The following is a 22,018-nucleotide window of genomic DNA, read 5'->3' as shown; positions in this document are numbered from 1 at the left end:
TACGTGGTTAAAGGCCATGCATATTTGAAGAGCTGTAAGATGTTTGTCACCCTTCAGCTGTTCCAGCCTGTACTCCCATCAGCACTAAATGAGATTTGTATATTCTTGAGGCCCCTTGGCTTTGCTTAAATAGATATGAAAAACATTGCAAAATTCTGTTCTAATTATCAGATTTGGCTTTGAAATGCATAAAGTTCATTGTGAAAAGGCCCAGCTGACTCTTGTTAAATCTATTTCCATCAGCATGTTTAGGGCCCAAAGAAAATACACATGGTTTTATTCCAACTGAGTTGTATGATTTTGATCTTTTAGTCAGGCTTAGGTGTTTTTATGTGTATATTTTTTGTCCTTTGAGTTCATGTTGTCCAAATTTCCTGTGGCAGTTCCAAATACCAGCTCTACACTCCTTGACCATGTTCTGTCCACATGGAATACAAATGGTGAAACTGAGTGTCTCTCCAGAGAGTGTTCAAATCCAGCCAGGGTGTAAGAAGATCTAAGATGGGCAGTCACCTTACCTGCCCTCTGTTCCTTTCAGGATAACATGGGTAGTGTGTATGCTGCCTACCTTTGTCCTGTAAGTATGGAATACTTACAGCTTTTACACTCTCCCCATCTAGTATCTCCATTCCAGGGGATGCAATTTTCCTATAGAATGGGCTAGTCGAGATATATACATATATATATATATATATATATATATTTTTTTTTTTTTTTTTTAACCAGAGATTGAACCTATGGGTACTTAATCACTGAGTCACATCTTTAGTCTCTCCCCCCCCTTTTTTTGGATTCTGGACCTTTATTTCATTTATTTATATGTAGAGCTGAGAATCGAACTCAGTGCCTCAAACATGCTAAGCAAGTGCTCTACCACTGGGCTGCAATCCCAGCCCTCTTCAGCCCTTTTTTATATTCTATTTAGAGATAGGGTTTTGCTGAGTTTGCTTGAACTCATGATCCTCCTGCCTTAGCCTCCTATGCTGCTGGGATTACAGGCATGCACCACTGCACCCGGCTACTGGACTAATCAATTTTTTTTATCACGCCTTTTACTCTGGGCTCTCTATGCACTATAGTGTTTGCACTCCATATGAGTCTCTGACATGTCATTCCCATTTTATGGTGTTAAAGGAACTGAGGTCTAAAGAATATTGGGGCTCAGGGTCTTACATCCATTATTAAGGCTCAAAGATGTTTGGGGTTAATCCCACATGAAGACCTGGGAGTGTTATGTCCCACACTCTTCTGATTTTTTTGTACCATATACAGTATTGATTTCAATGAGTCATGATCCAGTTTATATTAGATTTAGCCTGATGTTCAACTCATTCCTTTGAACATATGAGTAGAAATAGGGAGAAGAGGTCAGGAGTGTGCTGGGGTTTTAGAGGCAAGGGGGTTAGAATTCGAGTGGACACCAGTCATTCACAAAGTAGAACAACAAGGGCCTGGCTCTGTTACCCCTAGGCATGCACTTATTCCATAGAACATTTGTTTTACCCTTTCTGCCTGCCAGACCCTCCCAGGCCCCAGTTCATGGCCTGTGCCTGTGTCCTGGGTGATTGTGTGGTTTGTCAGTGCGGGAACTCAGCAAAATCTAACATAGACAACAGGGCATAGAGGGAAGGAGAACCAGGGAGCCGAGTCCTTTCTTAGGGCCTGGAGGCAGTAGAAGTAGAAGATAGGCTCTGGTTTCTGAGAGCTTTGCCTCTATTGAGTCGGAGATTGGACAGAATATTTCATTAAATGCTGGAGGTACCAGAGTAATGTGGTACTCCAATAATGACTAATGGCCTCACCTTCCATGTGACTATCTTCTTGAGTCAGTCACCTTTGGACAAATGACAATGATGTAGGGTTTCTTCTTCCTATCCTTGAAATATCACATCAAAGTCAGATATCCTTTTCTAGCTTAGAAGACTCAGAATGGGGACTGAGAAATACAATACAATAGTTATGTCTAATAATGTAACTTATTATTAGATAATAATAAGGTGTCTACCATATCACTGTCTTGATGTAGAAATGGCCTTTTAAGCAGTGATTTGGATTGTGGTTCCACAGAGGCCTTTTTATTGCCTAGGAATGGAGACTGCCATTTATCCTCAGCATCTCCCCATTAGGTTGCACCTGGTTTGACTGAGATGGCTTAGGGAAGACTTGTGTGAGCTTAGAGCTCAGCCTTAAAATACACATCATCATGGGAGGTCACTTTTGCTAAGGAATGTTTTATGAATGTTAACAGGAAGTGATATAGAGGCCTTTTTGCTAAGGATTTAACACTAAAGTGCTGATGCCACCTTGCTTTGGGAGATAGCATGGTATCTTGGAGAGGGCTTTGGAGCCACAATGACGTGGCTTCCAATTCTATTCTCAGCCCTGAACCAAGGAACTCACTCACCCTCTTTGGTCCTCAGTTTTCTTATCTGTGAGACTGGAGTAATAATAGCTAGAGAGCAAATATAGGTAATGGGTTTAAGGCACCCAGCACAGAATAGGTACTTAATGCAGTTTACTCCTATTTGTAGAGCAATTCATCATTTCCAAAGCACTTATGCATTTAAGGGGTAGCTATGAAACTCACCATCCTGATGGTGTTTAGGATTGATATGAAATGTTTATGTGGCTACATAGGTGTTTCCTTCTGCCACTAGCTGGGCAGAGAAACCTGTGCAGGTGGAGGAGGTCTGAGATTCCAAGGAAGGTGGGTGATGAGGTGATACCTACCACTATGGCTCTGCAGGATCCTGCTGTCCCAACTTTCTCTCTTTGTCTCATTTAGCCCAGAAAATAAGGCAGGGCAGGGAATGTCCTTATTTCACAGGAAACAGAGGTCAGACTTGTGCAGTCAAATGGTCCAGACCTCTGATTTGCAGGAGGATTGGCTTGGATACAAGGAGAGGGCAGAGCATTTCTTTCTCATATGTGAGGTTAACACTTGACATAGGCCTTAATGCTCAGCTCTATCCAAACAAGTTGGCAACTTAGAGATTAGGACATAGATGGATGAGGGTTAGGGAGAAGACACTTCAATATCATTTTAACATACATGAAGGATCATTGTACAAAAGATAAGGTTCGCCTGTTTTCTTTCTACCTACCATACAAGATTATAAATTGCAGCACAGAGAAGCCAAATTGGGAATGAGGAAGAATTCCATAATGTAAGAACTCTTGAGTGCACCTTTTTCTTCTCTTTGAGGACATCCAGTTTTGTAGGGGCCTGGTAGCTTAGCTTTGGTTCTTCAGAGAGACCTGCCAGCCAATCTACCATTGCTTTCCCATTCTCAGGGCTTCATTTATTTAATAATAGCATTGAGTTTATACCAGTGACCTAGATGATGAGTCAGTGATTTTTTTTTTCTCCAGATTTCTTGAATTTTCTGTGATAGTAAAATATTTTTCCTTTTACTCCTCAAGTTGAGCCTCCTCCTTCTTGCTCTTCTTTGGCAATTTTTCACCTATAAAGATCTCAGTTGTACACATGGTATGCTTACTAGGATCTAGGATTAAGACTTGAACACTTGTACCTGATAGAGGTGTGGAATTTTTTTTAATTGGTTCTTTTTAGTTATACATGACTGTAGCATTCATCTTGATAGGTGTGGAATTATTTGCTCTCCTGGGATCTCTCTGGTTCTTGGAGGACCCTAAGGTAGGGTCCAAGAATTTAAAGAAGTTTAAGACACTGTCCCTTAGACCTGGCCATAGCATCTTCTACTTGATATTCTGCTGCAGTCTTCCAATTGTTTAACCTGCTTCCACTTCTGTTTGTCCATCCCAACTCATTTTCCACATTGTAGCTATAGTAGTCTCCCCCAAATAGCAATCTGATGTATCCCTCGCCTCCTAAAACATGTCAGGGGCTTCCAGTTACCTTTGAGATGAAGTCTGAACTCCTTAGCATGGGCTGCAAGACCCTCAATTGGTCTAGACCCTGCCTCTGTCTCCAGCTTTGTTTCACTCTCCCTCCTTTTGTAAGCTGTGCTCCAGCTAGACTGAATTTATTATGGCTCCCAACAGGCCTTGTTCTTTCTTACTTCCAGACCTTTCCATATACTATTCTCTTAGGAGTGCTTTTCCCTCATTCTCACTTCTCTCCTGAATAATTGTCACTCCTCCAGAGCAGTTGTTCTTAACTACTGTGAATCAATCCAATGAGAACAATGGATTCTCCCTAGAAAAGCAGGCATGTGCTCCCATGTGCTTATCACTTTGCACACAGCTTTAGGATGCAGGAATCCCTTACTGAAGAACTTTTGAAGCAGAATCTCCTATTCTTGCATTTGACACTCTTTGTAGTTGTTGAGTACTTGTCTCTTCTCTGCTAGACAGGTTCATGAGGGCAGGGTGAGGACTTGGTCATCTTTGTGTCCTCTGGGCCTAGCATAGTGCTTAGCTCACGGAGGCACATTTGATATATGCTTGCTGAATGAATGAACCAGTCTTACCCTGAGTGGATCTTGTTCTGTTTGGAGAAAATGATTTAGAGAACATGTATATTTACATACAACAAGTGGAAGATGGCGAGTGCCAAAAGGATATGCAGCTGATGTACATCTTTGAAAGTTCAGATCCTGAGGTAGCTGCTAGGGCCCCTTGTGAAGAACTAGCAGAGCAGGGCTCTTGTATTAATGTTAGAGATGGAAAAAACTTATGGAATGCATGTTCTCTTTTCTAGAAATATTTTGTCAAACTGTTAGATGTGGGTGAAGAAGCAAAAATGATCAAGCCCTTGATGGTTTCTACCCCTCAGGAGGTATTGAAGCCCATGGACTTGAGATGTCAAGAGAAAACCTCCCTTCTTCCTTTTTTTTCCTCTGACTCCAACAATAATTTTCGAAGTGCTTATTTTATGCCAAACTCTTTATTACATGTTGAGGATATCTTTACTAATAAGCCTAGCAAGGTCCTGGCCCATTAGGTTCTTGCTTGAAATATATTAAGTGCTATCTTGTCTCCAGAATTTGGAACGATGCTTTGAATTTGGGAATATGTTTATTAAGGTCATGGTTAGGGTCATATTTAAATTATAGAGGGGTTTATTAGAAATGACTCAGGATACAGAGTTAGGCCCAGCTTCCAATCCCAGCCCTGCTCCCTACTGTCTACATGCAAATACATCTTAAAGTGCCAGTTCTATAATTTGTCAAGTGGCAGCAATTATCATCCACTTTCAGGGTTTGTTGGGAGAATTCAATGAAATAATGTGCATGAACCCTTAGTAGAGGGGATGGTACACAGTAGTGACTATAACTATTCCCATTTTTAGGGCCTGTTTAAACTGAAATCTTAATTTGGTGTAATTGTTTTTGCTGATTCACAAGAAGCAATAAGATTGGATTCTATAAGTCTGTGTGACCTATACCAGTCTCTACTCTAAGAGAGCTTTCTTAGAAGATAACTATCATTCAAACCCCTAGTTTTTCTTTTATGGTGTCATTTTTTTTGGGCAGCTTATTAAAATTTTAGGTGCTTAATGTAGAAAATGAAAAATTTCAGAGTTATGCAAAGAAGCAAGAAAAAGTCCATGTAAGTCCCACTGTTCAGAAAACAGTGTACTAATCTTTTGTGGAGTATGAAAACCTGTTAAGAGTCTGGTAAAAATGATCTGTCCTGGGCTGGAGTTGTAACTCAGAGGTAGAGCACTTGCCTCGCAAGTGTGAGGCACTGGGTTTGATCCTAACACCACATAAAAACAAATAAAGGCATTGAGACCATGTACAACTAAAAAAAAATTTTTTTTAAATGATCCATCTTCCTTTCAGAAAAAAACAAAATACTTTTGTGTATGTATACAAATATTTTATACAATTTCAGGAGTTTCCCTTTGTTTACCTCAAAGTTATAAACCCCTCACCTGACCCCCAAGCACAAAGTCCACCCCAGAAAACAATTAGCTCAGGTTCCAGTTGCGCTCTTACAGGAGGGCTTCTCAGCCTCTTGGTTCTTATAGTCAGCCTGCTGCTTTTTTCAGTATCATTTTGTAAGTCTAAGATCTTAAACCAAGAATTAGCTCTATTTGATTATCTTTTGCAGTATATTTACCAATTGGACCCTCTTTAATGAACTACTTTTTTTTTTAAGTTGTAGATGGACACATCTACCTTTATTTATCTTTTTATTTTTATGTGGTGCTGAGGATTAAACCCAGGGCCTCACACATGCTAGGTGAGTGCTCTACCACTGAGCCACAACCCCAGCCCTTTAATGAACTTCTTATTAGCTGTTGAGAGAGAGAGAGAGAGAGTGAGAATTTAACCACTGATTTCTTTGTCTATGCTTGTTTTTGTTTGTGTGTCTCAGCATAAATTTGAGAGATTGCGAACCTAGCTTATGGGTGTAGGAGGAATCTACCATCTTTTCCTGTTTCCCCTTCATCCTGCACCAGGGCTCATTGTGCTGGGACCTTTTTCACTGGTCTCCATAGCAGTTAGAGAAGAGAGAACAAAGTAGAGAGAGGGTCTCTGGTCCTCCTGGTCTGGCAGTGAAGCCAGTGGGCAGGATTTGGAAATCACTCCTGCTGTCCACTTGTCTCCCTGTTCCACAGTCACTCAGATCTAGAACTGTGTCAGAGGAATCGTGTGCAGTCCGAGCAGCTTGGAGGTGGGTGTCTGCAACCCACATGCTTTACTGTACTTTATTTTCTTGGCTTCAGTTCCTTGAATTCCACAATAAACATTGGTTGAAAACAACTGCCCAGGCTGTTTTACCACTCATGTTAGGGCTTCTGAATGACTTTGTTTTTTGCAGTCAGGTTGTCCTTTATTTCATGTGCTCTCTGTTTCCTTCTGAAATCAGCACTTGCTGGAGGAAACTGGCACTAGGGAAACCTAAGTGCTGTCTTTATAGTGTAGGCAGGAATGTGCTGCTGCTGCTACAACCCTCATTCATAGCCCTGTATCCTTTATTTCTTGTTTTATTATCAGGGCCTCCCAACTGTTCTCCCTGGGTCGATCCAGCTTCCTCCCTGCTTCCAAAATTTCATTCAGAAATAGCCATCTGTTGATGTCATTCCCCTGTTTAAAACCTCTCAGTGGTGCTGGCCTCTGGATGAAGTCCAAGTTCATTTGCACAACTTATAGGGCTCTGCAAGTCCTGCCCTCAACCACCTCTTGAGCTTCCTTCTTCGCACCATGACCCGTGCAGCCACAGCAGCCTCTCACCATTCCCCCAGATGTATCCTTCTGGTATTTTCTTCCCTGTATACATATGGGGCCCATATCTTGCTCATCCTCTAATGCCCAGCTCAATACTGATCCCCTACTGCCTCTCTGGAGTTCCCAGGTGGGGTTTGTTGCACTTTCTCCGTATTCCTGGGATTTAGCGTAGTGGTTATAAATGTGGGCTCTTAAATCAGACTCCCTGGCGTTCACCCCATCCTGGTCCCTTCCTACATGTGTGACCAAGGGCAAGATGAACTACCTTCCCTCCTGTGTCTCATTTTCTTTTCGTGTAAAATGGGGATAATATTAATAAGCCCAATAGGTGGTTATGTGGATTGAAGGAGGCAACAGTTTAAAGTGGGGTTTCATTAGCACTCAACAAGTGTTATTTTTTTCTTGTCATTTTGGTACTTTGTACTTACCTTTGCTGAGTTCTTATTTTTTTTTTTAAATTTAGTTGTAGGACACAATACCTTTATTTTACTTATTCATTTTTATGTGGTGCTGAGGATTGAGCCCAGGGCCTCACATGTGCTAAGCAAGCACTCTACCACTGAGCCACCACCTCAGCCCCAAGTTCTTATTCTTTTATAAATCTTTTTATGTATCTCTTACTAGAACCTGTGCTCTTGGAGCACAGGTGCAGGTTTTGTTCATGGCCCTATGTGTACAAGTTTGCAGTAAACATTGGTTGAATGAGATACTGCACATTGATTTGCCTTCACACTAAAAGTAGGGGATGGTTAAGATGGGGTTTGTGGGTGGTCAGAGACTCAAGGCTATGTGGCCTTCCCATCAGTGGCTTACAATCTCTGCCTCAGTTCCTTCTGCTTCGCAGAGCTCAGGCCCTGTTTTCCTATTTCCATGACAAGGCAGGAGGCCTCTTAGAAGTTAACTCTACCATAGGTGCCAGATTTGTGTCCTTTTTGTTCTTGTTGTGAACTGCAGGTGACATGTCTGAGAGTAAAGCCAAGAAGATTGAAATCAAGGATGTGGATGGGCATACGCTTAGGAAGCTGATTGATTACATCTATACTGCAGAAATTGAGGTGACCGAAGAGAATGTGCAGGTGAGCCTATCAGTGAATTGCATGCTTGGGACCTGCCTTTTTCTAGCATTGTTTCATTTAACCCTCATAACTCAGGGGTCACTGAAGAAGAAACCAACACTGCAGAGAGACTGGGTGCCTTCCTGGGTCATAGGGCCAGTAGGTGGGCCAGCTGGCCCCTAAACTCCTGCTTGGCTGGCATGGGCAGCCATGTTCTTGACCACTAAGCCAGGATAACTCTGGGTTCTGGGAGTGAAGAATTTTTAAAGAGTGTGTGTGCTTTTTTTTTTTTTTGTAGTTGGACACAATACCTTTGTTTATTTATTTATATGTGGTGCTGAGGATTGAACCCAGTGCCTCACATGTGCTCGGCAAGCACTCTACAAGCCACATTGAGCCACAATGCCAGCCTTTGGGAGTGAAGAATTTTTAATTCATGTTGATTCAGTATCTCATGAAGGAAGAATCAGAAGCTTGGGTGACCTCTCTTATCTCCAGGTCATCTTCCATCTCATAAGAAGGGTTTTTCTGTTTTTTTTTTTTTTTTTTAGCATAAAACTTCATATTTACTTGAAGCTGAAACCTCTGTAGTGACAAAAATAAAAAAAAAACCTATTTCCCTTTTCCAGAATATCACCCCGTTTTCCCAGATCTATGTATTTGAGAGGCTGAATTGAAAATTGTTTATTCTCTCAGTTCATTCCAAATGTTTGAGTTCCCATTATCTGCCAAGCATTTTGTTTAGCTTTTGTGATAACAGCAGTGAACAGGGCTGATCCTATTGCCTGCCCTTAGGGAGTTTGCAGTCCAAGGGTGAAGAAGGCATTCAGCAACGAAGCACACCAATAATGTCTGTGCACAAATTGTGATAAGTCCTTTGAAGGAAAAGAACATGTCCCAGTGAGAGAGAATCAGGGAGCTGCATTTGGATGGAGGAAGGGATCTTGGAAAGTTGATTTCAGGACATAAGCTTTAAGCTGGGGCTATAGCATGAGTTGGGTGTTAGCTCCGTGTGGTGAAGCATGCTCTCCAGGGTCAGGGTGCAGGTAAGCAGAGCATCTGAGGTGCAATGCATTGAGTCTTGCAGAGCCTGCCTTGTCTCTGGCCCCTGAGATCATCTTCTGGGTGATAACAATTTCTATATCCATTTGGCTTAATCTTCCCCCTCCCTTTTTTAGTGGAAGTGTATTTTATATGTGCTGGAATGCACAGCCACTCTGTTTTGTTACTGGTCTTTCCTGTCCAGAGTAAAATGGGCAGTTCAGTGGTTATATGCTGGGTCCAGTGAGAGTCCAGACAGCTGAATGAGTTTTGGCCAGTAACAGTAAGTGCAAAATAATTTTAGTATCAGATGATTAAAGGGGAGGTCATATAGCTATCTGATTAGAACCTGTTTTCTTCTCTTTTCGTCATTATTTAATAACTTTTTCCCTGTAGAGTATAAAGTATTTACAAATTTGGATAATTAGAAGACGTTCTGCTCTAGATTGTTATTGCCTGCTTAGGTAATAAGGCAATAATAGCAATAAGGTAATAATAGTAGTAAGATAATAAGTAATAATAACTAAGGTATAAATAAGTAAAAAGTAACAAGGTAATAATTGGTAGTAAAGTAATAAGGTGATGTTTTTTGGTCTAACCCGGTGTCTGTCTCTCTCTAAATTAGCTTAAATGAGTATTTTAAGATAGAGAAGCAGCCAGCCCAGCCAGAGGACTTGGGAGAAAATGGCTTCATCACTGCTCTGTAAAGTACTTTGTGGGGAGGGAAAGTGAAGATATGAGCTCAGACAACTGGTGGAAATAGGGGCGAGGTGGGACTGGAGTAGCAAGGATGACCTGGATCCCAGCTCAGCCTGGGCACTGGTTCACAGAGGGTTCTTGCCCTGGTGCTTTCCCCCTGCAGGATGTCTGTTTCCTCATCTATAAAGTGAGGGCCTGGCTCTGTGACCTCTGGCCAGGGAAGGCATTCATGCTGCCTATCTCCTACCAGAGCTTCTCCAGTTCTCCCACTGACACTCTGTCTCACAGATCCAGTTTTCTCATCTGCAGAGCAGGAATCACAACAGTCAGTGAGTTATAGACTGTCTGTGTTCAAATCCTACCTTTGCCATTTTCTGTCTGTGTGGCCCTAGCAGGTTGCTTAACCTCTCTATGCTTCAGTGTTTTTATCTCTAATATGGGCATAGTTATAGTGTAAGGATTAAATGTATTGATATAGGTAAAGCACTTAGAACAGTGCCTGACACATGGTAAACAATAAATGTTGTCTATTGTTACCTAAAATGTGAAGGTGCTCATGGAGTCACATAAGTGTAGAAGGATTTGCCTGATTTCTCCTCTGCCTTAGGGCTGATGAGGACTGAAAGGGAAGAGTCAGAGAGGGTGTAGGCACCATGATAAGGCATGGGAGGTACGGATTAACCTGATCTGGCCTGGAAGTGGCTGGGAATTGTCCCAAGCAGAGGATAGTTTGGGATACCTCCTGCTCTGGGTGTGCCTGGAATGCTTGGCAAGGACAGAGGCCAAGGCCAGCTGCCAGCTGCTGCTCTGAGGCAAAGGCCCTTTAAAGGAGCTGCTAAATAGTTAGGTGGAGGGGAAGCATGCTGTAGAAGGCACCAGGGAAGGGGCTGGTCCCTCTCCTTCTTTGTGGCTGGTTTTATAGAGTCTCATCTTACTCCTTTATTTGATCAGTCATTCAAAACATGTCTTCTGAGCTCCTGCCCTGTGGGCAAAGAGGGTGGGCAAAGAGGGTGCCATGACAGGCTGCTTCCCAAGGAGCAGCTGGGCTGCAGGTGGAAACAGATGGCTGAACATGTGGGTGTCCTCCAGCATGGCGGGGTGGGGGTCAGGGTGGGCTGCCCTGATGAGGGCCGTCAGGTCACACCTAACTGAGGAAATACCAAATATTTGGGCCGAATCTTGAAGGAAGCCTGAGTGTCCAGACCTACCTGTGACCCACTGGCCTGTGACCCGCAGGGCCTGCTGTCTTCATCTATAAGTGTGGAGTGGGGCGGGGGGCAGCATGTGCAGGGCTCCATGGAGAGGCATCACGTGGGACTATAGGGGAACTGTCATTTGGAATCAGTGCAATATATGGTAAAACTATTCCTTTTTCTTTTCTTCCTCACTCTAAAATGTGGTAAGGTCAGGGATGACCTTGAGGAAAAACAAATCAAGAAAGGTTGAGGAGAGAGTCTGGATCAAAATGTAGATTCCCCATCATGCTCTTACATTTCTGCTGAGGCAGCTGCTTACCCATTGTCTACAAAGACATAATTTGTTGAGGATTTGTGCACTGAGGAGATGAGCATGGAGTCCCAGGGGCTCTTGCTGTGTCAGAGATTTGGGTCTTGGTTTAATGACCATGGGAGCCACACTTGGTCTCTCCAAGAAATTTGTAGCTTGGAAGAGACATTGAGTTGTCTTCCTGGGGCAGAGGTCACAACAATCCTAACTGATGCTTATTAATATTCATTATAAGCCAGGTAGATGAAAGTCACAACTAATATGACCCATCTTATACAGTTGAAGAAGCTGATGCACAGAGAGGGAAGTGACCTGCTACAGTCACGGAGGGAATAAGTGGTACAGTGGGGAGCTGAACCTGGCTCTTTCCTACTATGTTCTGCAGCTGTGGTGAGCTCACATCTTTGCTAAATGAATGAACCTTGGCTTCTGCTCATAATGATTAATCATAATAAAAGCTGATAACTGAGCACTGTCTTTGTACCAAGCACTATGTTCACTGTTTAAATGAATTGCCTCATTTGATCCTCACAAGCATTTAAAGCAGTACCGTTATCTTTACTCTCCTGTTGAAGAGACAGAGAGGTTAAGTAATTTGTCCTCAGTTACATGGTTGGTAAGTGGAGAAGGCAAAATTCCAAGTGACCCTTGTAATGTCAGTGCTGTTCTGTCCACTGTCCTGTTCATCTGTGCACCCCTCCTCTCTTCCATTCTCTCTTCTTTCTCTCAACAGGTTTCAATTTAGCACTGTTTCTGTGCCAGCCCACTCCATGGCTGGCCTAGAGACCCTGGTGGCCCTGTCACCTCCCCCTGTGCCTGGCCCCTGCCTCCCTGTAGGTGCTTTCTGAGGCAGGGCATTTCCTTTTGTTTTTGCTAAAGGAAACAAACTCTGTGACGGGATATCCTCTGCTGTGTTTTCATGTTATCCGAGGGAGAGAAAAAACAAAACTGGGCCTGCACATGAAAAATGGAGGGTTGACCATTTGCAGGCTGAAGGGGAACCCAAAGGCTCTTTGCTAAGGGCGACTTGAGTGCCCGTCCTCCCAGACATAATGCAGAGGCAGCGATAGGCGAGCAAGGAACATTTTGACTTGGGGTACTCCTCCATCTTTATGGGTGGTTCCAGCTTCCTCTCCTTAGGAAGAGGGAGTACTGACTAGTGATGCCACCAGGGAAGTCTCACTCCAAGCTGAGTGCCTGAGCTGGTCTCATGTTCATGACCTTGTCACTCGAGGAAGAAGTGTTTGACAAGAGAAGAGGAAATCCTCTGGAAGCCTCCTGATGTCAGAGCAGGGAACTCGAGAGTCACCTCATGGATATTTTGCTAGGTGGCGATTTGCCTTGCGTTTGTGCCCAGACCCCAGGGCTCTGTCTAATTGGGCCCCACTGTACCCCTGAGATGCAGTGGTGTACCTCCTGGCCTCCGAATCATCCCCCTCAGCATTCTGACTTTCTTGACTTTTTTTCATGCCCTCTTGTATGAAGTGAAGAAAGAAAAGGGCCTTTGACTCACCGCTGATCGCAGTGAAAGATCAGAGAGGGAATTGAGCAATCAGGGAAGCCACAAGCCCTGTTCATTTTAGGAAGCCTGTTCAGGAATGCTTTTGGAGGGAGTGGACCCAACATGATGGGTGTTGTGGAGAGGTGGGAAGCCTCATAATTTTTGCCCAGTAAGTGGGTTTTGTGACCAGAAAGGAAGATGAAAGCTATGTGGGTAGCTGTATCCAGGGATGTTTTAAAAACTGAAAGTGTAGGGGCTGGGGATGTGGCTCAAGCGGTAGCGCACTCACCTGGCATGTGTGGGGCACTGGGTTCGATCCTCAGCACCACATAAAAATAAAATAAAGATGTTATGTCCACTGAAAACTAAAAAATAAATATTTAAAAATTCTCCTCTCTCTCTCTCTCTTAAAAAAAAACAACAACAACAAACAAACCTGAAAGTGTAACCTAAGGAGTGTGTTCAGGAAATATTTATTATTATATTTCTCAGATTGGTTGTCTCATGACAACCTGAGAATTTGAGCACCTCAAGCTACTGTCTTGGTGAAGAAGAAGAAAAAGGGGAGGGAGTGTGTTGCTGGCATGATCTTGCTGGGACTTGTCAGGGAGTGCATGACTCTGGGGGTAGACTGGACTCTCAGGTATCCTTGGACTTCCTGGTTACCCCAGCCTAGGGCAGGCAAGTGTTGCACTTTGACTACAACTGAGCCATCTCCTGAGACGTGTGACTTGTGTTAAAACTGGCAAGGCCCCAGGAGCGTCAGGATGATGACTTGTTGACCTACAGTCTTAACTGCAGGCTTTGTCACTGGTGCTTGGTCAGGGTGTGCCATGGAGGTCATTTGGGAACTTGGAACAGGGCTTTCCATTCCTGGTGTGTATTCGGCAAGAATGGTTAATGGATCTCCATTTAACCAGCAAGCAGAGACTAATCTGGTCTTGGGATCAAGCTCAACCCAGGCTGAGCAAGCTCACAGATTAATTGAGTTTCCTAGTTTATGGCTGCTTGGGGGGCTGGTGACTGCCTACTGGGGATAGAGGTGGGGGAAGTGGTTAGATTTGGATCCTGGCTGTGTTCACTTATGTCTGAAACTCTCCGGCTAGGGTGATTTTTATCTTTTTTTCTTCCCCAGGAATTAATCAGTGGGTCACAAAATACCAAGGACATGGAGCTAATTTATTGCTTTCCACTGGGGACATAGGCAAGTGGAGGAGGGGAGAAGGAGCGGGTTTTCTCAAACTCAGCTGTGGTGAGGGGGACTTTTAGCTGTTAGGAGGCAGAGCCCTCCTTGTTGACTACTAGTAGACACTGGTAGTGGGGGCCTTGGTGATTACTCACATGGGCAGGGATGATAAAGGGGGACTGATTCTCCCAGTTTTAGCACTGAGAGTCTTGGGAAACTCTGCAGTCCTGGGAAAACCAGGACAATTGATTACCCTCTGAAGGGACAAGTCCTAAGAGTAGGGCATTATGTGTGCACTTAAAGGTGATGAGAGTCAGAGCTGAGGGCCCAGAGCTGTTTTGGGAGAAAGTCAGGGTCCAGAATCTAAATCATTTAAAGACTTTCATGGTGCCCAGAGTAAAGAGCAAATGATCTGCAGACTGTATCTTTCTGGGCAAGCCTTGTGGTTGGGAACAGCTGGGGGTCTGGCTGTTCTCAGTCACTCTGAGAGCAAGGGCCTGGGACGAGGGGATTGTTTTAGTGTGAGTGGATGCTGGGGGTAGGAGGAGGGGTCCACAAACTAAGCAGCCATCAAATTATTCTGCTCCATAATTTTTTTTTAAATTTCTTTTTAGGAATCATATATGTTCCTCTGATGGGGGTAGGCCAGGGGAGCAGAGCTAGATGGAGTAGGACTTTGGCCTTCATCCTTATTTTAATCCAGAGGGCAGACTTCAGCAGCTGTAGGGAAATCCTAGGGAAGCTTGACTGAGGCTGGCAGTCTGAGCCTGTTCCAGCCAGTCTTCCCTGACTGCTCGGAAAAACACATGCACTTACGCCTGAGCAAGAACTGCTTCTGTCTTGCAGGATACGGTGTAAATATTCATGTGTCTTGTGACCTTTTGAAAGAAAACTCACTCTCTAAGAATGTATCCAGAGGTAGATTTCACATTTTATCTGCTGGATAGGAGGATAAATATGCCTGAGTCCTGAGGGATTTGGGGGTGAGCCTCTTATTCCAGTAGATATAAGCTCCATGACAGTAGGATCTGGTTTGTTTTGTTTACCATGGAACTTTAGAGCCTAGACCAGTGCACAACACACGGAGGCTCAGCAGCTAAGTAGTGAGAGAGCTAGCGAGCCGCTCAAGTCCTTTCTGAATGCGTAGGGCAATGGTTCTCACACTTGGCTGTCCGTTAAAAGCTCCTGGAGAGCTTTAGCAACATCTCAATGCCCAGGCCATACCCAATGCCTATAAGTTGGAATCTTTGGAAGTGACATCTACACATGAGTATTAAACTCCAGTGTTGTAGTTTGACTACAACTAAGGAATCTCCTGGGACATGTGACTTGTGCTAAAACTGGCAAGGTGCCAGGAAAGTCAGGATGATTTGTTGACTCAGTCTTAACTCCAAGATTTATCTGAGAACAAGTGCCATACCGTGTGTGTGTCACATGTGGCTTTATTACTTTAAGCATGATTCATGAACCAGTAGCTACAAGCATTCCCTGGGTTTTTGTTAGAAATATGAGCTCTCAGGTCCCACTCTAGACCTACTGAGTCAGAATCTGATCCGAATAAGATCTCACTGATTGATATCACCGTGGGAAGCACTGCAGTGTGTCTTGGGGATAGAGAATCCCCTGGTGCTTTGGGTTGATGAAATGAAGAGAGCAGTGGGAAATAATGCTGGGAAGTTTGGACCTAATAGGCAGTGTCGAGCCATGAATAGATCTTAAGCTTGGGAACATGATTGGAATAGTCCCTGCCAGTGGGATATTGTGTCTTAGAATGTCACCTTCTCTTGTAGGTGCTGCTCCCAGCAGCCAGCTTGCTGCAGCTCATGGATGTTCGGCAGAACTGCTGTGACTTCCTGCAGTCTCAGTTGCATCCCACCAATTGCCTGGGCATCCGTGCATTTGCAGATGTGCACACCTGCACCGACCTTCTGCAGCAGGCCAATGCCTATGCAGGTAACCGGGAACTGGAACACTGCACCTCCTCTGTGGGCTTGTGGATTTAATCTCCTGGCCTGCTGTGTACTCCTCAAAGATTATGAGAAGTGGTCTCTGCTGTGAAGCAGCTCTGATTTAGTTAGGAGACAAAGCACAGGTGGGAAGGTAATTAGCAATAGGTGCATTTAGCTCATTGCCAAGTGGAATATGATTAATTGCTAGATGGGTGGTATAGTAGAGGAAGGAGATCTGAGAAGTCTTTGGGGCACAATAAATTGAACTGTTGAAAGAGATCTTTTGTTGTTATTGAAGAAGATTTTAATTTTGGTCATGATTATTAAAATTAATTACAGCATGTTCTGTAAACATGAAGTTAAAAGTCAGATACTGTTTGTTGCTAGCCTTCTATTGATAAACACATCCCCTGCTCTTCCTTTCCACACTGTCTTGCTTTCTAGGCTACTCACTTTCAGTCCTAACAACTAAAATGCAGGATCTGACTCAGCTAAAACCTGCTTCATCTGCTATCTACCTCCATTGATCTAAGCAGTTTGTTCCTACCATTAATTTTTGGTTTGTTGACTTTAGAAATTATGTGTTGACTTCTGCACAAAAATCCCACTGGGCTTTCTAAACCTTATCCTTGTCCACACACTCACCTGCTCTTCATTATTTGACAGTCACTCCCACAAATGAACCAAGTCATGTATTAATTTTTAATCAGAAAATTCTTTATTTTTCTTCAAATTAGACAGGAAGCTAGTAATTGTGTTTTTCTTTTGCATATCAGTGCTACAACCTCTATCTAGTTTTTGTCAAATACAACTGAACAATCCTCAATCTGATAATGTGTTGATTCCATTTTAGTTTTCTGGGAGACATTCTCCCTGCTAGAGCTTGTCATTCCGTTATTTTAATGGGACCCTGGAGGGAATAGAGATGAACTGAAAATTCAGCCCACCATGTTTAGCAGGACAGAAATCTTCATTACCATTTTTTTTTTTTTTTTTTTTTTTTAGCTAAAGGAAAGATCATAAGGGACCTAGGAAACAGGTCCCCACATTTTTTTGATAGATTCACTTTTGGCTGCCTCCTGTCCTTGCAATAAAAAGCTTCATTTTACCCACTCCCCAGACAAACTCTGTTCTCTGCCTCCTGTCCAGCAGTGTGTGGCAGGGAGCGGAGGACCAGCTGGATGCCCACCTGTAGCTCCCTGTGGTTCATGAGGTAATTAGTGTGTGCTGTGTCTCTTGGCATCCTCTTGTTTTCTCACCAAACCCCTGACTCCAGGAGACAGCACAGATTCTCATTTTGCCCGGAGTCTGTGAGGGCACAGATAGGACTGGTTGTTAAGATGGGCTTGGTGGTTATGACATTTGTAAGGACATTCCCTAGTAGCCTCACTTCTGAATCCTGTTGCCTCTTGCCATTCTGAACCTCGACTCTCCTGTTCCTCTGCTGTCCCTCTTGTGCTGTCCTTTCCCTTGCATTTCCCCACCAGACTTCTGCCTTTTCTTAGGTCCCCCTTTCTCTTCAGAGTGATGGATCCCCAGCCCAACCTCTGCAGAGGCCACTTTCTTGATGGATGTGCTCTGGCTTTTCTCCAGCAGGAGTTGATAGCTTGGCCACAGCTGTTTGCTTGTGTGGTGGCAAAGAAGGAGTGCTCAGGTGCCAGGAATTCTGTGGCTCCTCCTTTGTCTCCCTCACCAGCCCTTTCCTTCTGCCCAGTGTGTGCATGGATCTGTGCACATGCAGCACATGTTCCATCCTTCTGTAGTTGGCTGATAGGATTGTCTGAGATTTAGGGAATGTGATGAACTCTCACCTTTAACAAAGGCTCCCAGGCTCATGTGGCTTGGCTTTTCCCCTCTTTCAACATCTATATTCTCCCTTTGCCCTTTTTTCTATCTGGTGGTGCAAATGCATCTGTGGGAGAGAGGGGAGGATGCAGTTAGGACCATGTCCACCATCATTGTGTTTCCTGGTGCTGATGCTGTCATAGTGTTTGGGTTCGGGCAGCATTGAGGGTGCATGTGCATGTGCAGATACCCCGATGGATTCTCTTTAGCTAGCATTTGATGGGCTCTCGCTTTGGGTCACATCCTGTGTGAAGCATTTTATGGGCATTACTTTGTTTAATTCACAGAACAGATGAGGAAACCACAGAGAGGTAAAATAACATGAAGCCATATAGCTAGCAGGGACAGAAGTGGAATTCAAACCCAGACAGTTAATCCAGAGCTGACATTTGTACTACCACTGTCTATAGCTTCCAGGCCCCATTTGGACGTAAGAGACTTTGTGAGTCAATGAGTGAGGAGTGCAGGTGGCTGCAGATGGCATTTTCCATTAGAAGTGTGTGCCTAGAAACCTGTGCCATGTAGTCACCAGATTCCAAGAACAGACAGCGTAGACAGACACCCAGCTGTCTGCTAGACACAGGGTGTCTAGTCATTTTGGAGTAGGGAAGCATCATGTGGGCGTCTCCTTCTCTTCCTGGTTTGGCTGTTTCCTCCCCACACATGTTGCCTGTTGCCTCACTGCAGGAGGGAGCTGTCTCACTTTCCCTGGCTCAGTCATTATCATCCTCAGGCTGAGGGCTTCCTCCCTGTGTGCAGGCCCATGACCATCTCCCGGATGGCTTTCTTTGCAGCCCTCAACTGTGCACACGAAGGAGGTTATGTAATGGGATGGTGCAGAAGTTAAGACAATTATGAGAAGAAATTAGAAGTGAAGGGCAGGAAGCCTGTAGTGTCTAGAATTAAAATACAATGTGTTATGTGTGCCTACCCCTTGCAGTGATGTGGCTCTGCTTTGTTTTCTTGGTCTTGCACACTGGTGTTTAAATGGGGCCTGGTGCTCTTTACCATTGCTGCTTCTTGAGAGGGACCGGCTGCTTTGTCCCTTCATAAAGGTAGGCACCCACAAGAGACAGTGTTGTTCTGCCCAGTGATCACTGGTCTCCTGGGCCCTGACTTTTTTTAGGTGTTTCAAGCCAACAGATTGTAAGGCGACCATCTAATGCTTTGGAGCTAATTGACCCTGGGCTCCTTTTCTCCTCTATGATGGGTGTAGTCCATTCTGTCCTATTTCTAGGATGGTTTGAAGATTGGGTCAAGGAGGAGAGGCCGAGCAGACACCCTGGGCTGGGCTCTGCAGTCCTCCTGCCAGCCTCCTCATTTGCACTGAGAGTCTCAAAGCCGAGTCTAGGCTAGAAAGCAGGAGTCCTTGAGCTACCTCCACTAGTGCTGCAAGCCACACACAATTTGGGGATGGAGGATCATTTCCAAGGATTTCTGCCTTTGGTTTCTTTTTCTCCAGGTGCCCCAGGCAAATATGTCCTTACTGCTTCCTCATCCTCCCCAGGCTCTGGCCAGCTGGGCTGTGCCTTCACTTGTCTGCTTGTTCCTTTTCCAGTGAAAGATTTCTTTTTCTGTTATTATTGCTGCTATTCTACTTAAATACAAAACCCATCCCTGATCAGTACAGAAAAAGTGGATAGGCAAAAAAGAACATGAAAAGCACCACCATCTATCCAAAGAGAACCACGACCAACACCTTGATGTATATCTTTCTGAGGCCATCTGGATCTTTCTCATTGTATATGTGTGTTTTCCAGCTTTAAAAAAATCCTTAGCCGTTACCCATGTTGGCAGATACATTTCTTTACCATTGTTTTAAAACTTTAGAGAATGTAGTCAGTAAAAGCAACTTACACTTGTGCAAACAGTACATACATAAAAGAGCAAAGTCCATCTTCTAGGCCCTCTCTTTGAAGAGGACAAAGGGAATATATTAGGTAGCCATATAAAATTTGTATATTATGATTTTTTTAACTGACATAAATAGAATCATTCTGTACTCATTGTGTTTTTGTTTGACTAAAAACAAAGTCTTGGAATTGTTTCCAGATCCTTGTGGATGGCTGTATCTTATTATAATTTTTTATCTGCTGTATCATGTGGATGAAGTATAATTTATTTAACTAGTCCTCTGTCGATGGACACTAATGTTTTCAATTTTTTCTTATAGAAAATGCTTCAGTGAGAATTCTTATACTGTAGGGATGCCGCTTTGATACTATTGATCGTTGGACCAAAAAGAATGTGCATTTTTAAACATTCTGATGGAGTTGGGGATGTATTCAGTTTAGAACACTTAGCTGGCATGCACAGCACCCTGGGTTCCATCCCTGGCACCACATAAATGAATGAATTTATAGGTATTGCCAAATTTCTCTCTCAGTAAAACAAAGGAACCTTATTTTTAAGGCCAGTTCTGGCTTTCTGAGAAGTCTTCAGCCTCCCTGGTGACAGCAGGACTTTGGGAGGGGGCTGGAGCACCTTCCTTTCTCCAGGAGGCTGTTTGGGTCCCTGACTCCTGAAGTCTCTTCTGCTTCCTGTAAATCTGGTTTCCCTCTTAGAGTGATACCCCTGGGTTTTTTACTATGATATTTGTTCTGTGGTGGAAAAGAGTGGGGCCCACATTTAGAGGCTGCCTGTTCAGATTCCTGCTCCCAAGTGACACTCTCCCAGTCCTGTGTAGCTGGTAGCTGGGAAAGGGACCCTAGTATCTTATGCAGCCTATTTCTTATATATTATTATTGTTGTTTCCAAGGACTGCTTAATTTTTAACCTCAGAGGCCAGGGCCCAGGTTATTGTTATTTGGCCATGCGCTGGGCTATCAGCAGAGCTGGTGGGGAGGGATGTTAATGGGACTTCATTAATGAGATGGCAATTAAAATTCTTTGAACATGTTGTTTACATCAGTCTGCCAAAGTTGAGCTGAAACCCTCCAGCCACAGGATGGAAAAGCCATTGGATTTCACGTGCTCATGGAGAGAAATGGGCTCCTCCCCCACCAAATTGATTGAGTCATTTGAGACCTTGGAATGAAGTAATTAAATTAAGGGCTGTAGGAAAGTTTGGCAAAGCATTTTAAAGTCATTGACCTCTGACTCACTGAGGATCTTCTTATAAAACTGCTGCCCCCAACTTGGCATCAAGAAGTGGTGGTGGTGGTAGTGGTGGTGGTGGGAGGTTTTACCATTTTTGAACACTTGCTGGGGTGCACACACTTCACGGGCATTGACTCATTTTAGTCACCTAACTATAAGGGAGCCTGTTATTTGCTTAGTCTACAGGTGAAGACACAGAAACTCAGAGAGGTTTAGTAACTTGCCCAAGATGACACAGCTTATGAGTGGCAGTGCCAAGGTTCATGGTGAGGCGTCTGACTTCAGAGGCCTGTGCTCTGAGCCCCTACTTACCTCCCCTCCTGCACTGGCCAGTGCATTCTGTCTGCTGCTAGTGGTTGCCTCCCTCCTGCCTCCCTTTTATTTTCCCTTCTATCTTGAAGCTGGAAAATGCAGCAGCAGTGCAGACACAGATAGCTTTTGCTGCTAGCTCTTCTTTTTTGGGTAATTTCAGGACACTTCCTTTGTTTCTTCTATTTTCTAGGTAACAGGGAACTTCAGTGTTGCATCCATGGCACTGATAACTGGGCAATTTCGATATAGCGCTTGGCTCTGTATGTGTGCATGAGGGGAAAGAGAGAGAGGAAAGGTGGGACAGTACATATAGTTCTGGATTCAAAATGGAAAAGAGAGTCAATATGGAAAGAAAGCTCATTTCCTTTCATCCCTGGGGAGGGCGGATATAATTATATTTAGTCTGAGGGCTGGTGGTTGTGGCCCTTCTGGAAAGAGGTCAAAGTAGGTCTCCTTTACTTCCCTGTGGCAGCAGAATCTTCTCCCTGAAGCAGAGAAACTGTGGGCCTGGAAAATCAAATATTGATTCAAGAAAGCTTGCCTCCGCTCTCCAAAAATAGGATAATGAGGACCAGAAGAGAGAGACTTATGGCAGTTCTATTTCATTTTTTTTTTATCTTGCCAAATGTTTTAATTCTGTTTATGTGCTCACCTGTATTCAG

General features: G+C 43.9%; 1 protein-coding gene across 6 annotated transcripts in view; it reads left to right on the top strand.

The window, feature by feature from the left end:
- The window catches only part of KLHL3 (kelch like family member 3), a 124,638-nt gene that overhangs the window by 39,942 nt on the left and 62,678 nt on the right, over nucleotides 1-22,018 (top strand). For 5 of the 6 annotated variants that reach the window (XM_081286816.1, XM_081286817.1, XM_081286818.1 and 2 more), the window contains exons 4-5: nucleotides 8,118-8,239; nucleotides 15,942-16,104. In XM_081286816.1, coding sequence (XP_081142942.1) covers nucleotides 8,118-8,239; nucleotides 15,942-16,104 — 285 coding nt within the window. Of the gene's footprint in view, nucleotides 1-8,114; nucleotides 8,240-15,941; nucleotides 16,105-22,018 lie in introns of those variants that run through there. The other variant, XM_081286821.1, reaches the window with a different exon arrangement.

Source organism: Spermophilus citellus (assembly GCF_964194105.1).
Source record: "Spermophilus citellus genome assembly, chromosome: 1".
NCBI classification, from domain to species: domain Eukaryota; kingdom Metazoa; phylum Chordata; class Mammalia; order Rodentia; family Sciuridae; genus Spermophilus; species Spermophilus citellus.
The sequence above is the reverse complement of the archived record's forward strand: the minus strand, read 5'-3'. Positions and strand labels throughout refer to the sequence as shown.